General features: G+C 28.7%; 1 protein-coding gene across 1 annotated transcript; it reads left to right on the top strand.

Moving 5' to 3' along the window:
• Nucleotides 1–9,749: 9,749 nt before the first annotated feature.
• On the top strand, nt 9,750–10,466 carry LOC106777298 (uncharacterized protein At5g65660). Its single transcript, XM_014664870.2, has 2 exons — nt 9,750–10,062; nt 10,151–10,466. The coding sequence occupies exons 1-2, from the start codon at nt 9,853–9,855 to the stop codon at nt 10,316–10,318; spliced, it is 378 nt and encodes a 125-aa protein (XP_014520356.1). The 5' UTR covers nt 9,750–9,852; the 3' UTR covers nt 10,319–10,466.
• The last annotated feature ends 7,191 nt before the right edge of the window (nt 10,467–17,657 follow it).

Consider the following 17,657-nt stretch of genomic DNA (forward strand, 5'->3'; position numbering starts at 1 on the left):
TATTTTAATACAGTAAAAATTAAAAAAAAAAAAAACTTAAAGGGATATCGAAACCTTCTAATTGAGAAAAAGTACTTTCTGGAAAAGTACCTTTCAATCAGTGATACTTAAGGGATAAAAAACATATTAATTAACCCATAATTTAACCAATTAACTATCGTTCAATCAAATGTTATCATAAAATTATAAAAAATATTACAAATTTAAAATACTGTAGTACTTTACAATATATATGTTTATAGTTTGTAAATTGAAATTCATATATATTTCATACGTTTTTATTTTTAAATTTGAAAAGATAAAAAAATTATATGTTAAATAGTATTCTAAATTGATATTCAAGTTGAAATGTGTTATACGGCTCAAACATTAATTAGATGCACTTTTTGTCATGTTAGAAAAATGTAATGCAATTGGGTTAGTTTTAACACAAAACAACAAGTCTATGGATTACAACGTAATAAATATATTTATTTTATCATTATCTGCTAAGGGATTTGTGTAACACGTGACAACTCTTACAATCCATATCTTAAATAGACATTCAGATTCACATAAAATATTTACAATTGTTAAAACTAGAAGTCATCCATTCATCCCTGTACGTTCATAGATATCTCAATTTCTTTTCAAGTTAAAATTAACTCATAAACTTACTCAAATCCTATTTATAGTGACTTTGAGTCTATGATAACTTATTAAGTTTCAATTCTTTGAATTCTCAACAAGTCAATCATGCATTAAATTTAAGGGTCTTAAGATTACTAATGAACCATGTTATTTTATTCCTAAATACAAACTCCATTAAGTGCTTAATTTCAGTTCTAAGTTTAAAAGACATTTAGCACTTCAAAAATCAACAATCAAGCCATGGGTGATTAAACATTAAGCATAAAAATCATATACTAACATTGGAACGGAAAAACATATGTAGTAGCATCACAAAATACACATGAAGTTAGTCTTTTACATCTAACCTCAACAATAGATTTAGCTTTCCATGGTGGAGAACTTAGGTTTACAAATTGAACAGATAGAGAAGAAATTAAAACCATAAAGAAGATAAAAACATTTTCTCAAGGCACCTAGCAGTTGATTCACTCTTCAATCTCGCCTCTTTGCTTTTCCACTTACAATCCACAATTCATCTTCTTTTTCAAGAAAAAGAAAAGGAAAGAATAAACATAGATGATGATGTTGGCCTAAAGAGGAGAAGAAAAAACCTTCCAACACCCCTAGCAACATCCAAGGGCCTCTCTCAAGTAGTCAAAGTGAAGTCATGTCATGAAAATGAGGAATGCCCCCAAAACCCTCAAGGAGAACATAATTAAATACTCATTGCTTACATCTCAATGTCTCTATCGTTGAACGTAATCAGTAAAACATAAAAGGGCAACCTCTGCCAGACCATCACCTGTCATTAACAACCATCATTTGGCATTTGTGAGTCATCGTCTAGCGCCACCTGTTCAAGCATGTCTCGTCCAACAAGAGTTATGATGCTCAACGCTCATGATATGTCGCCTAATACCCTACAACTTTGTTTGTTTTATGTGTTTTCAACATTGTGTGCGATTCTTGTGACACTTAGTACAAGTATTTTCCTTAACATTCATATTTTTTTTTCAATCATATTTCTTTTGAAGTTAATCTTGTTTTATTTTTTACTGTATTTACTTCTTATTCACTCATTTCAAACACTTAAAAAATATTAAATGTAGAATAAACATAAAATAACTAAATCACAAGAAAACTAAAAAATACAATAAATTTAAATATTAAACAAGATAAAAATTAAAAAATGATTGATTTTATTCAAAAAATAAACACATAAATAGAATTAACATTATTACTCAGAAGGACTTTAGAATATAAAAACCAATTTATATCAAAAGTTTAGAATATAAATAAATTTTAATTTCGCATAAAAGCTTAAAACTAAAAATATATTTAAACTTTAATTTTATTTCAAAAGTCTCCTATCTCTTGTTAATTTTGTGGATTGCATAGTTTATTTCAGTTTTGATCAATTTTAAAATACGAGAGAAAATGTGAGAAAAAAATATCCAAAACTATACAAAACGTGCGTGATATATTCCATGGACAATACGCAGCAGAAAAAAAAAAGGTTTGTAATTATATATATATATATATCTATAAAAAGCGCACACACACAAATATGTATATATATAAAATTTGATTTGAGTTGTAGTCTATTCATAGGTATAAAGATATAAAAGAATGAAAGAGAATATATATATTTAAAGTAGCATAATGAATAGCATATTATAGGTGGGTGTTGATATTAAAGAGTTAGGGGAAGTGGAAGCAGCATCATATACTGCTTGGATTCCATGGATTTGGCACTGAAGTGAAATGGTCCCAACATTGCAAGATACATGGTAAGGGAGCATTTGCGTGACATTAAAAAAAAATCTCGTAGATGCTCATCTAATCTCATCCAAATACCTCTCTGAATCCAAAAATGTCCCATAAAAACATCTTTTTTAGTTTATGGTCATTTAAGTCTATATAAATAGATACAAATCTCACTTTACAATCTCACTCTACAAGTCGATTATTTAGAGTTGAGTTAAACATAACTTCATTTCTAATATGGTATCAGAGTCAGATTAAAACCTATTCTAACGATTTCTGTTGTTGTTGAACATGTTGTTCCACCCGTTATCAGACTGCTATTAAACCACCCATTAAAAAGTCTAATCTCACACTTGATGTATATGCCTCGACACGAGGGGTTTTGGAAGTCCCATATGACGAATCAGTTTCAGACAATAACCATAATCCATTGTTGTCTGTTTTCCATCCTTTCAAAAACCAGCTAATGTCCACTTGCTCCAGCTACTCCTCGCTTCTGGATAACACTATTATTACAAACTAAGAAACAAAATAACAAAGTGACTTGGATATTTCTAGCATGACAACTTGTGTACTTGCAACGTATTATGTTATGAATTAACAAAATTATTTTATTTTAATTTTAGCCATTTAAATATATGTACTCTTTGGATATATGATGTTGTGATGAGAAATATAGCATGTGCTGATTATATCTTACCATCAAAAAAATAATATAATGGTAAAGTTTTGAGCAATGAAAATGAAAGGCGGCTGTTGTAAAGTGAGAAAATAGATGAGAGATATATGGTAAGGAGGCAAAAGGAAAGTAAGAAAGTATTTGAAGTTGAGACGGCATATCATCGTATCTATGGAGATGGTGACAGTGATGCTATCAGTATTACTAACATCTCCATCCATTCTATGTCTTCTTCTACCATATTTAACATGACTTTCTTTTTCTTCTACTACATTTTACTTTCTTCCCTAGCACTCAAGTTGCAAATGTATATTATAGGGTTCACTTTAAAGTAATTTTTCATTAAATCAAATTAGGCTGTACTGATTCTTTTTTTCTCCAAAATTAATAACTTAATTAAGTTATTAGATCATCCGTTGACTATATTTAGAAAAATACTTTAAATAATTGTTTTCTATATTTTTGAAAAAAAAAATAGTAAGTATTTAAAGGATTTATAATACGCATAAACTTGTATGATAAATGTAATTTTTTAATAAATCATTATAACAATGTTGAATATTTTTAGTGTTTAAATTTAGACACAAAATTGAAATTTATGTGTTTCTCAAACTTTGATTATTTTGTTTCCAAAACTTTAAAGATGACTGGTATAACCTTTTTAACCTAATAATGTCATTTTTATTTTTATATCTTAAACAATGTTTTAGGATTGTATTTGACAAAATGAAGGACATTTCGGAATTTTCATTAATTTGTATCATTCAACTTTTCTATCTAAATGATTTTAATTTTTAATTTCAATGTTGTAACGTGTCTTAATCATTTTTATTATAATTTTTACTAATGTGTTTTCAACTCAAAACGATTTAACAATAAAAAATTTACAAGAGAAAACAAATGATCTTGACATATAAATATTTGTCTTTGTTGATTGTCAACTTGTAGCTATTGAACAAAGAAATGTCTTCTAATTAAGACAAATAACTTCAAACAGACATTTCATTTCAATATTCAACAGATCAAATTTTAAAGTTGTTATCAATAATGAGAATTGTTATGACAACTTAACTTAAGTATTATTACTTTCTTTATTCACATCCATCATATACAAAACGTAAAAACGTAGAATAAGAATATCAATCCAATATCTTTTGAAAGAGTTATATAAGATATAAGACAGAGACTTCAATTTTATGTATCATCATATTCTTTCTTTTGATACTCATCCACAATATATTTTAATATTTTCAAATGATTTTATAAATTTAAGAACTTACAAAATCTTTTCACTGTCTTTCTTAATGAAGAATGTTCTTATCACTATCTTCATAGTTTTATACAATATATATTGTGCTTGGTATTTTTCACGACGTTATTTTAAATTAATCATAACAATAATTATGATGCTTAAGAATAATAATAATTTTTAAAAGTTAAAAAAACATAACTTTTACAATTATTATTAATATAAAACATAATACAAAATGTTAACAAACTTTTATCCATAAAATAATTCATATCTAAATATTTATTTTTTTATACAAAAAATGAGATGTAGTCTTTTTTTATTACTATTATTAATTTGTTTTCAAATTTATTGAATAAATTTAAAAAAAAATCCACTTATCTAATCATTTCAAATTGTTTTTATCATGAAGGATTATTTGATAATCTTTATTTATATCTATTAAAAATTATTTTTTTTATCTATCAATCACTCACAAACTTTTATAACCGTTTATACAAATATTTGCACATAAAACACTTTAAAACAAAAGACAGTTCAATATTTGACAATTCAGATTAAATACAATTATCTACTTTTTTATCTCAAATTTATATTTATAAACTTTGAGAAAAAAATTATTATTAATAATGATCTAATTACAGTTCAATTATTAATAATTATACTTTATATTTAAATTATTCAAAGTTAAAGTTAATTGTTCTAATTATTGATTCATCGATCAGACTCCTTAATCGTCTAGTTCTAATGATAGTTATTTTGTGCGTTTTATTAATAATTGATCATCCAATTTACAAGTGACAAAAAAAATATAAGTATACTTATCATAAATCTATCTATGGAATTTTCACCTGAACACAATTAGTGAGATCATTATAACACATGTTCACTTACTCTTTTTCTTTTTTGGAATATTCATCATAAGACGTGACATCTTTTCACATCCTTTGCAATTTGAATCTCTCTTTCATTACACAAAGATGTATATTTTTTATGTTGTTTTCTATCAAGTCATATAACCTTTTTGATAGATTTTCAAGAAACTTTTTCACTTTTGAAGTGTGGTCGGAATGTAATTTCAATACAAAGAAACAATCTCATTGACATTGTGATAATTAAAACTGGTGTAAATTTAAAAAGTAAAAATAAAAATCTAATCAATATTAAAATTGTTGTGTCTTTTCTTCTTTAACTTTTTATTTTAAATTATTTATATTTTATTGTTTTGTACGTGATGTTTGAGGTCTATTTTTTTTTTTTAAAAAAAAATACCACTTTGTTCCCTCTCAATAGTGTAACATATATTTTCTTTAGATAATTTGTTCCAGAGACAATAATAATATTTATATTTATTATTTTTTTAATACTGTTATTATTTTTATTTCTGAGTTTGAAGATTGAAAATCCTATTAACTATAATATATTGATCAATATTTGACTAAAGATAAATCCATTTTTATTTTTTCTAATAATATATATTTATCCTTTTCACATTGATTAATGAAACGAAATATCATTTCTAATTGTATATAGTTTTTTCTTATATATTTGAGTGAAATGTTAATGATAAAACCAACCCTTTGGAATGTTTAATATATAGAATTACAATATAATTTTTGGTAAACTCGCGTATGAAAACTGTATAAAAAATTATCTCTTCATGGAGGAAATATTCTAGTAAGATAAGTTATATATATATATATATATATATATATATATATATAATTACATGCACAATTTTTATATAAATTAAAAAAAGTATATATTTGAAAAGGCACTATATTTGTTGCCTATACAGTTTAGTTTGTTTTTATGCATAAGTTATGATTTTCTTTTAAATTAAACTAACTTTGTGTAAAAGTTCAGCAGAAATATTATAGATTTTGTTTTTCAAATCTGATCGCTTTCATTTCTTTTGAACGACAGAGAATTAACGATGAAATATAGAAACTATAAACTCACATATAATATAAGTTTCGATTGTTTATTTTAGGACAACCAAAAATCTGAGAATGCTAATTAAAAATAAACTAGAATAATTTAATTATAATTTTTTTGTATTTACTTTTACTTTGTTTACATGGACATGTACTTGTGGTGGTCTAGACTAGTCAATCCGGATTTAGTATGAATTACGAATTATGACGGATCATGCATTTGTGGTAGCTTCTACTATTCTGGGAAGTCATTGTTAATGAGTTTCACCCTACCATACTTACAAAGTTAGTTTGTACCGCATCCTAGACCATACTGGAAGCATCTAGACTAAGACATCCACCTACTCTCACCACATGTACCACTCCTCTTTAATTAAGAATGATTGATCATTATAGTGTCAGGATAAGCTCCAAGACCGAACTTTTTACATTCATACCAACAATACTTTGATACAACCATTAAAAATTCTCCTTAGAACTCTTACAAACCTCACATCCATTCAATCACAGGTTCCAAACCATACCACAAATCATAACATAAACAATTATACCATTTAAAATCATACACTCTAGAGAAAGGAAGTCAAAACACCAAAACAAACTCAAACCCTTTTGTCTAGCACCATAAACAGAGTTCCCAACGAGCATAGACTCGCTTAGTGAGCAGCCTCTACTCGCTTTGCGAGAGACAAAACAACAAGCTTCACAAGCCAAGCAAGTTGGCTTGCTTAGCCTCTGAAACTCACTACCAGAAACCTTATATACTCGCCCAACGAGAATTCTTCACTCGAACTCACTGCCAAAACTTCCATAAACTCGCCCAGCGAGCCCCCCTTGCTTGCCTTGCCACTTTGCGTAATTTTGCAACACTTAAACTACATAATTTGCACCCTTAAACCCCCATGACCTATCTTATACACTTTTACCAACTTCTAACACTCATAAATTGAATGCTAAACTAAAATTTACCTAACCAAAAGTATATAAATCAATCTAAACTCATTTTGATTACTACAAGATTCCAATCCATAAATAACCAAAACCTCACTTTAGAGACCGAAATTAAACTCCATAAGTTCTAGCTCATATTTGAGCAACTTAAGGAGCTAAACAAGTCACAAATGACTCAAAGACAAACTCCAACCACTCCAAAATTTTCACAAGACATCCAAACCAAAATCTCACTACTAATTTACACTTAAAACCCATCAAAACACTAATAATGGACTACTCCCTATTTCTAGATCAGATTTCAACTAGTTCACAAGTCTAACAAGTCTTAAATCACATCCAAACATACTCTAAAACTTAATTTCCTCTTTTTAGCCCTTAACTCAAAAACTCACATACCAAAACCCCTTATTTTTTACCAAAAACACTTATAACTCAACTTAGTTCAATTCCCCTCAACATTTAACTAAATTCAACACCAATAAACATCTTAACAACACCATTCACCATACAATTTTAGTTTAACACAAAATCATTCAATATCAACATTCATCATGTGATCAAATGCACTTACACAACAACAATTCACATTAACTAACATTTCAATCATAAACATTCAACATCTACCAATAACACACCCTAATACTATCAATTCATATTTTACAATTCAACACAAAAACAATCGCTAGCTTCCCTTACCTCAAAGAGAATTACTGTAGATCAACGCAGCTCACCAAATCTTGCTTAGAGTTCAAGGAATCTTAAGAACACCTACATAACATATAAAAGTAATTAGAGAGAGTCCTTTGAACCTCTGATCAATCAAGAAACTAGGAAATAAGATTAAAAGACGCATGCGAGAAGAAAACATGATCTCAACCTAAGAGTGAAAGGAAAAAAAAAATTACTCTAAACTAAAAATTGATCGGTAATTATTAGAAATTGTGCTACTGTGATCTCTTAGACACTTCTTGATCATTAAATAGATGATCAAATAATTAGAATTTATAAAGAAAAAAAGAGAATCGAAAAAAAAGGTTTTAGAAAGATTGTGAATATTTTTATAATAAAATGAATTTAAAAAAATTCTATTTATATTATTAAATTATTTTAAATTTAAAATCTTATTATTTTATAAAATCTATAAACTCTAATACTCTATTTTTTAACTCTTGCAAAAGTACATACACAATTTTTATATAAAATAAAGAAAAATTATATTAAAAGTCACTATATTTGATGCCTATACAGTTGAGTTTGTTTTGTATGCACAGGTTATGATTTTTCGTTTAAATTAAACTAACTCCGTATAAAAGTTCAGAAGAAATATTTATAGATTTTGTTTTTCAAATTTGATAACTTTCATTTGAACGACAGAGAATTAATAACGAAATACAGAAACTATAAACGACATATAGTTGTTTCGATTGTTTTTTGGAGCAAGACAACCAAAAATCTGAGAATGCTAATTAAAAATAAACTAGAACAATTTAATTATAACTTTTTGTATTTATTTTTAATTTGTTTATACATGGAAATTTATATTTTGTTATATTTCATGAATTTGCTTTACATATTGGTTTGAAAACACTGATAATAAACGACATACTTGAAATGTTGTACATTCAAAGTAATAAAACATAAATTTATAAATATTTCAAATGAAATCAAACTCAACTAAACTGTTTCACATCTTGTAGAAAACTGACAAAAAAAAATGTAATTATGTCTTAATAGCTATATATATAGAAATTATGAAAGACCACATTAGAAAAGAAGTGGCGAGGTGTCTGTAACCCTCCATGCCTCCCAATAGTTGCATTGCTTTGTTTTACTTTTTCATAAATATTCATTCATATTTGCTTGCAACCATGGATATGTTTTTGTTTTTTTTTCGTTGCAAGCAACGAGCATGTTGACGTTGAAAGTTAACTCTCTGCTTGCCACAATTATGATTTTATTAAAAAAATATATTTATGTTTTAGGTCAAATATCTATCGAATAGCATTATTTTACAAATTAAAAACATAGTATTTATGGGACAAAAACTTCGTGTGATTTTTGCACTTTACTCTATTTACACAGACAACCGACACAACGTCTGCAGTTGTTACTTTCTCGTTTATTCTCTATTAGAATAGGATAGGCGCAACTCTTATTTTCCAAAATCAGTCTTTATTAGAAGTTAACAGTTCTTAAAAGAATTGTAAAAAAAAAAAAATATCTTACACTATGAAAAAAATATCCAAAATTTCGTAATTATTAGAAGCAATAAAGTTGTTGTCTTGTCATTGAATTTAAGGCAGGGGTATGAGATATTTATTACTATATTATAAATTTGTTGCATTTAAAGGAGGGAAATTTGAGAAGTTTTTTTTTTTTTGAAGAAAATAAAAAATAAAATGATATATAAGAAAAGCACGATAAAGCAGCTTTTGGTAACGCTCATCGCTGTCAGTGACGCCTGGGTCACCAAACCAAACCAAACCCACAGATATCTATCTCTTCCGTACCTCACTCTTTCTACTATATAATATAACTCTCTGCAACGCATTTCACATTTTCATTTATCTTCTTCTAATATTCGCCTCTTACCTCAATGGTATCAGGTCCACTGCTACTCCAAACAACAACATCACCAACACAGACTCTACACGATGGAGGGCCAAGATCTCTCCCCATCCCACATCGACACATCTCGACCATCCCTCGGCTTCCCCTTGGGCACTGCCCTCCTCTTGATCATAATCTTCAGCCTCAGCGGCATGTTCTCCTGCTGCTACCACTGGGACAAGCTACGCTCTTTTCGCCAATCTCTCTCTCATCCACACCCTCAACCCTCCCTCACCCAATCCCAACCCTCCATGGTAACTTTTTTCATTCCAACCATGCCACAAAATATATACATATAATTTTCTTTTTATTTTAATTTTAATTTCTTGGTTGTTATTGCAGGTTAAGCAAAACAAAGGTCAGAGCTTGCCAGTGTTGATGCCTGGGGATGAACTGCCCAAGTTCATAGCCATGCCTTGCCCGCGCCAACCTTCGCGCCCGGATACCATTGTTGTCACCGTCGACAGCCCGCCCCTCAAACCGCCGCAGCCGGTGGCGCCTTTCTGTTAGTTATTACCAACAAAGCCATGTTAACCACCGTTGGTCGGTGCTGTGTGTAAATATGTTTATATATATGCATGATGTTGCCACCATTTGGTGAAGATGCAAGATAAAAACAAAAAACAACGTGGGTACCAGGTCAATTCCCAGATCGTGACCGCTTCATTTGATTCCGTATATCTGTTGCTCTTGTATGTGGTGATTAATTAGTAAATTTAAGTGACTTAATTGATTAAGCCGGTTTCATTAATTGAAAAATGCAAACTTTTTTCTTTTTCAGCTTTAAAAGATAAATGAGAAAACCAGAAATGATTAAACTTTTAATGGTAGTTGTGTGTAAATTTCAACTTTCAATTTATTGAAAATGATAAAAGAGTAGCTGGCAAGAATAGGAGTTGATTCGATTTGTAAACAAGTGCGTGCGGTTGTACTATAGTCTCATTAATCACGGCAGCTGAAGCAATGACACCAAAAGAAAACAGGTGATATGGATCTGATAAGAATTAAGCTTAACTCAGTAGTAGAAAAAACATAAAAAAAAAGGAGGAAGCGTGTAAAAGAAAAGGATTGGAGGAAGTGGGGAATGTTGGCCACTGTCCCCGTTTGGATAGTCGTAAAACTATGATGTTTGATAGAAAGTATTCGCAGTGGCTTCTTTTCATGACCTAATTTTAATTTAATTTTACTCTGGAACTTCTTTTTATCTTTAGATGCAGACAGTATCAGATGTGTACCTTCCGTGATTATTGTTAGTACTTGACCCTTTTTTCATTTTAGCCTTTTCTATTCTCACTAGTGGCCAAGTGGTTCTGTCACTGTGTTTCGTCCTACAACTTGTCTTCTGCCCACACTCCATTCTTCATCATCAAATTTTGAAATCTCCCATCCATTATTTGCTTTCAATTCAAAATATGTCGAGTCTAACACTGTTGCGTTCTCGTTTAGATGAAACGGTTAAAAAATATATTAATATTAAAATTTAACACAATTTTACGACAACTAAATGTCACAATTTCTAAATTGATTTTTAATTTTTTTTTCAAACTACTAACCTGAAAAACATTAGATTGGAAAACTAAAATTGAAGATATTCGATTATGTGAGTTCTTCCTTTATTCTTTGTTGCGACTTGAAATCAAGAAGCTTAGTTTTTATCCTGCTTGCTTTTTCATTTTGCTTGCTCCATTAGGATTTATTATTATTCTGTTTTTTCATTATTGTTATTGGTGTGCATGCTTTATTGAAACCCATTATTCACTTATTTATTGACATGTGTGCAGTGTTAAAATGATATCAAAAATTAATATTAAAATATTATTTTTCATTCTTTTATTGTTTTATTGTGTATTCAGGTAAACTAAGCAAAGAAAAAAACCTAGAGTCTTCCGTAAGCAAACATGGTGAAGAAGACCTCTTTTGTGTGAATCGAAACATCTTCTACAAGTTTGCCATTGTCATTTGTTTAAGGGTAATGATACTTTGATATCCACTTTTGACAAATTTTTGACACTAGATATGTATACTTCCCTTATTGGTCCATGTGGTAAATGTTTAAAAAAATTTGAAAATGAGACAGAATTAAAGGGTTGTAGAGGTTTGAAGTTTTTTTTTTTTTTTTGTTTTCTTCCTTCTTACACTTCTTCTTCGCATCCAACTAAACCAAACTCCCTCTCTCTTTCTCTCTCTCCTTCCGGTGTTCAAGGGATCGTGTCGACGACAATTCCCTCCTCTGTTTCTCCCTTCATCTTTCAATTCGACTCTCTCGCTTTCACTTTTCTGATTTCCTTTTTGCAAATGCTTCTCGTCGCTTAGGTTTCCCAATTTTCAAATCTGCTTCCCCTAAAACACCTTGTATCTTGTTTTTCTACGATTAATCAACTTAGTAGTAAAACTTAATGGTGTTGTTTTTTAATTGAACAAACTTTTTTAACACTTATTGGACTTATTGGATATAGAAGTGATGTTCAGTCATTGATGATCACAAGTATATGGATATACATGGCCAAGGAAGAATTTTTGTTAAAACTCAATGTGCAGAAACAGACTTGGGAGCAAAGGTCAAATAAATGAAGAGTTTAAGCAAACTTTTTGCACACAGGAATCAATTGTGAAAATGACATTATTTTTTAATGGAACCAACTTTTTTTTAAGACTTATTAGACTTATTAAAGGAATTTATTTTTTTTCATAAGTTTAATTCATAAATTTAGATGTACACTTTCATAGTTTAATTAAATTATAATATTTTGAAGCTTGGCAGAGTGGATTTTGATAATAATAAATTTATATTTAAAATTTATATTCATTATTAATGTCGTTGAAATGATAAAGATAATATTTAATATATTTGTATGCAAAAAAGATTCCTCTCTTTAATTTAAACAATTAATACTTTTATTTTATAATAAATGTTATTAATTAAAATTTTTAATAAGTCCAATAAGTCTGAAAAAAAAGTTGGTTCAACTAAAAAACAAGGTCATTTTCACGATTGACCCCGTGTGCATAAAGTTTGCCCAAACTACCCGTTTATTTGACCTTTGCTCCCAGGTCTGTTTCTGCACATTGAGTTTTAATAAGAATTCTTTATTGGCCATGTACATCAATATACTTGTGATCATCAATGGCTGAATATCAGTTCTATATCCAATAAGTCCAACAAGTCTTAAAAAAAATTGGTTCAATTAAAAAACAAGGTCATTTTCACAGTTGACCCCCGTGTGCAGAAAGTTTCCCTAAACTCCCCACTTATTTGGACTTTGCTACCAGGTATGTTTCTGCACATTGAGTTTTAACAAGAATCCTTCCTTTGTCATGTACATCCATATACTTGCGATCATCAATGGCTGAACATCACTTCTATATCCAATAAGTCCAATAAGTCTTAAAAAAAGTTGGTTCCATTAAAAACAATGTCATTTTCACAGTTGACTCCCGTGTGCAAAAAGTTTGCCTAAACTCCCCACTTATTTGGCCTTTGCTCCCAAGTCTGTATCTGCACATTGAGTTTTAACAAGAATTCTTCCTTGGCCATGTACATCAACATACTTGTGATCATCAATGGCTGAACATCACTTCTATATTTTGTTCAATTAAAAAACAAGGTCATTTTCACAGTTGACCCCCATGCACAAAAAGTTTGACTGAACTCCTCACTTATTTGGCTTTTGCTCCCATATTTGTTTCTGCACATTGAGTTTTAACAAGAATTCTTCCTTGGCCATGTACATCCATGTACTTATGATCATCAATGGCTGAACATCACTTCTATATCCAATCAAGGTTTTATGAACAATCAATGGGTTTTCCTCATATCTACCACAAAGGTCATCCTAATTGTCAAATATTAACCAAAACTAGTTGCATAAGGTGAATGCTTTACAGAAGAAAAAGAGAGGTCAAATTATACATGAAACATGTGGTTTGCAATGCACATATAAGTGGGGAACATCATATGAGTTTTTTGTATAGTTTTATAAGTATGACATATAATGACCGACAAATTAAAACTTTATATACAACTTGGAACCAATTTTCATTTAAACATCAAAAGCAATTCATTACAGCATAACTTTACATGTTCTACCTTCTACATTTGTATATTTAAATAAATAGCAATGTACATTAATAAGTTAGAACAAATAAATTTAAGTCTTGAAGCACTTCTTCCCTTTAAATGTTATTTTGATTTAAGATACAATCACACACATATTCAACTACTTTGTGTTCATATTTGGCAATTGTCATGACCTTATATGAGGTAAAACCAATTGATTGTGCATAAAAACTTGATTGAGATTATAGTTTCATAAACCTGTAGAGAAAGTAAGACATTGCTCCCCACTTATTTGTTCATTGTGAACCACTTACGTTTCATGTCTCGTTTAGCCTCTTTTTTTTTTTCCAGCAAAATAGTCATCTGATTCAACCAATTTAAGTTCATATTTGTCAATTGTGATGACCTTTGTGGTACATAGGAAGTACAACCTATTGGTTATTCATAAAATCTTGATTGGACCATAGTTTCATAATCCTGTACAAAAACTCACACGTTGCTCCTCATTTATGTTTCATATTTGGTTTAACAATTTTTTTCCAAAACAGTCACCTTATTCAACCAACATACTGCAATGTCTACCAAATTGCCACCATAGACAAAATGTGTGGCAATGAGAGATGAGAATGCCAATTAAACAAATGACAATGGGGGGCTAGCAGAGGATGTTTCAATTCACATAGAAGGGAGGTTCGCTTTAGTATTTTTGCTCCTAGTGTACTCTTAGGTTTTTTCCTTTGCTTCATTTAATTGAAGACACAACAAAACGATGAAGAAACATGAGCATGATGAGTTTCAGTGGGGCAAGCACACCAAGAATAAAAAAGAAGAAACATAAGAATGATGAGTCTCAATAGATCATGCAAAAAGAAAAAGCAAGCTTCGCAGAAGCTAGGTTTTTTTTATTTCAAAGGAAGAACTCAAGCCATTCAATTTTTTCAATTTCTGTTTTTTAATCTAACATTTCCATATCAATTGCTTGTAAAAAAATATTTGTCACATCAACTCTGCAAAATTATTGGAAATTTTTTTATTAACACATCATTTCTCTTAAAAAAGACCTACCTGAATAAAAAATATTAATTTATACATATATTGTCACCTGTTTGAAATTTTATTGTTAATGTTGGGTTTATTGAGAGAAGAGGTTTTGGGGAGATACGACACCAATGAGATATGTTAGGAATCCTTTTGATACAGGAATCATTGTACTAGTCTAAGTCTAACTTGGCTCTGATACCACTTGTTGGGTTTATGGAGAGATACAACACCAATAAGATCTAAGTCTAACCACATAAGAGATTAACATTACCCTTTATCTAAAATCTTAAGACAATGAATTAATGGATCTTCATCTTGATGATATTGTACTTTCTCATTTCTACTCGGTATGAAACTTAAACTCACATTTAGAATTCTATAGTGTTATTATATATTTTTTGTTGAATAAAAAATATATTAATATATTGTAAAGACATATTTTCCATGCTGAGTCATTATTATGCAGCGAGTACATTTATATATTACCAGGGCCCCAAACAAAATGATTAAAAAAAATAGAATACAAAACCGAACTCGGTCGTTTCTTCTTGGCCTTATTGTGAAAGGTGGTATCATACATATATGATGATGGAGTGGGTCATTTGCATTCTTTTTAAGCACAAAATATATTCTCTCCCCATTATATACATTATGCTATGATGAAGAGATTAATGCTTTTCAATTATATATTGGAATTCCTTGTAAGAAATTAAGTATAAATCATAGAGCATGTTCAAATATTATATTTTTATATGTATCAATGATTGATTTAGGACTATAGATAATTTACTTTTCAAGGTGTATTTGTACATTTTTAAGTAAACACAACTCTATCATAAAGAATGAGTAACAGATTCAAATATATAAGATTAGTGCGATAAAACAAATTCTTTTCAAACACTTTTAAAATTTTAACAAAATAATATATATAATTAATATATGTCCGCCATGTTGTACACACTTTCTTTTTCCCATATATTATGTTTTTCTATCTATCATGCAATAGCACAAAAATCACTTTTCATTATTTTGTTTTCTACGTGATTTGATTTCATTGTGTATCCATCTTCCCATGTCATTCATGTTATTGTAATTATTGTTGTCTCTCGTCTACTTTCGTGAAGTAAAAGAAATAAAAAAAAAAAGTTAAATATGGCCACTATTTGTTTTGCTTTAAAAAACTCCATTATTTCTCCAAAAAAAAATTATTCCTTGTGCTTACAATTCTTAAGTCAAAAAATAAAAATAAAAAGAATTTTTCTTTATTTATTTGTGTAATTATTTTTAAAGAATAAATAAATTATACTTAAAAAAAACAAATTTTGTTGTTTAATACTACTAATTTAAAAAGTCTGTATAATAATTTGCACGTGTAATAAAATAATATTTGTAATGCTTTTTGGAGTATTGTTATGATATAATTTTCTTAACATATAATAATTATTAGGTTTTATTGGTCCCTTGTTCTTTTTTCTCCTCCAAATAAGGAAAGTAATATCATTATCATTCCTGCTTCCCTCACTTTACTTTATCACATAACTAAAGTGTTGGCCTTATTGTAAGCATCTTTTATTTAAAAATCTAATTAAAAAGCAATTAGTTGATTTTAAATATTGTAGAATGGTTTTTTTTTTTTTTATCTAGGTACCTTTTTCCTAATATTTTCCTTGACATTGAGATTTAAGCTCAATAATATTTTACAAAGTCAAAATCTAAAATCAAAATTTTGAAATCAATAACCAAAATAATTGACATGTGGGATCTTTTGTTTAACTTGATTTTGATAATGTATTGTATCACTGTCTAGGCAACCTTAACTGTGTGGATCATTAATAAAAATTTATTGACTGACTGATATTTTTGTAATATTAATTAAATATACTAATTAAGTATGTTTATCAGTATAGTATGTTTATTAATTCTTTATCTATGATTAAATTAATGTTAATTAATAGCTCATTATGAAACCTTTAAGTATGGATTTAAAGTAAGAATGTAGGTGATTATATTTATTGTATTATCAAGAATTGATTCTGTTTACTGAAAGATAATCTATACTTAATTAAGCGTCGAAACACTTTTTATAATTAACTTCATCGAACAATTTGAAGAAGAAAAGAAACAAAAACTGTAAAACAGTTTGGAGTTTGTTTTGAGTTTAGTGTATATAAGATAATTGACCTTGATCAACTACTCTCAAAACGATACTTTACTTATTAATTAGTCTTTCAACTTTGATAAAATATAAATCTAAGTTTAAAAGATTTGGAATCTTATATTTTCAAAAGTTAGAGAATTAAATTCATGAAGCTAAAATTATACAATAAAAAAAAGTTTAAAAAAAACAGTACAAACAAAAAAAACACACATTTTCTAAAAATGTTCCATTAAAACTGCACACAAAAATAGTAATCCGATATATATGCTCCTTTAGTACCAAACTCCACCTATTAGATCCTTAAAGAGGTTGGTTTAAGAAAAGAGTGGGAGGCATAGCACCAACAAAATTAGGTTATGTTGCACTATTAGTTTGTTTATGGATAGCCAATAACATTAAACAATTTGCATGAATGCGCTTCGTACATCAGCTTTACACATTAATCATATAATTTTTTGTCATTCGGTTGTCTATTATGCTTTATTATTAACCTATCTTTGTTATGTATATATATTCGATTCGCATTATATCATCAATTAAACATTATGCTATTTGCTGACAAACGTACACAATAATGAGAATTACCTTTTCTA

Source organism: Vigna radiata, chromosome 11 (assembly GCF_000741045.1).
Source record: "Vigna radiata var. radiata cultivar VC1973A chromosome 11, Vradiata_ver6, whole genome shotgun sequence".
NCBI lineage: Eukaryota > Viridiplantae > Streptophyta > Magnoliopsida > Fabales > Fabaceae > Vigna > Vigna radiata.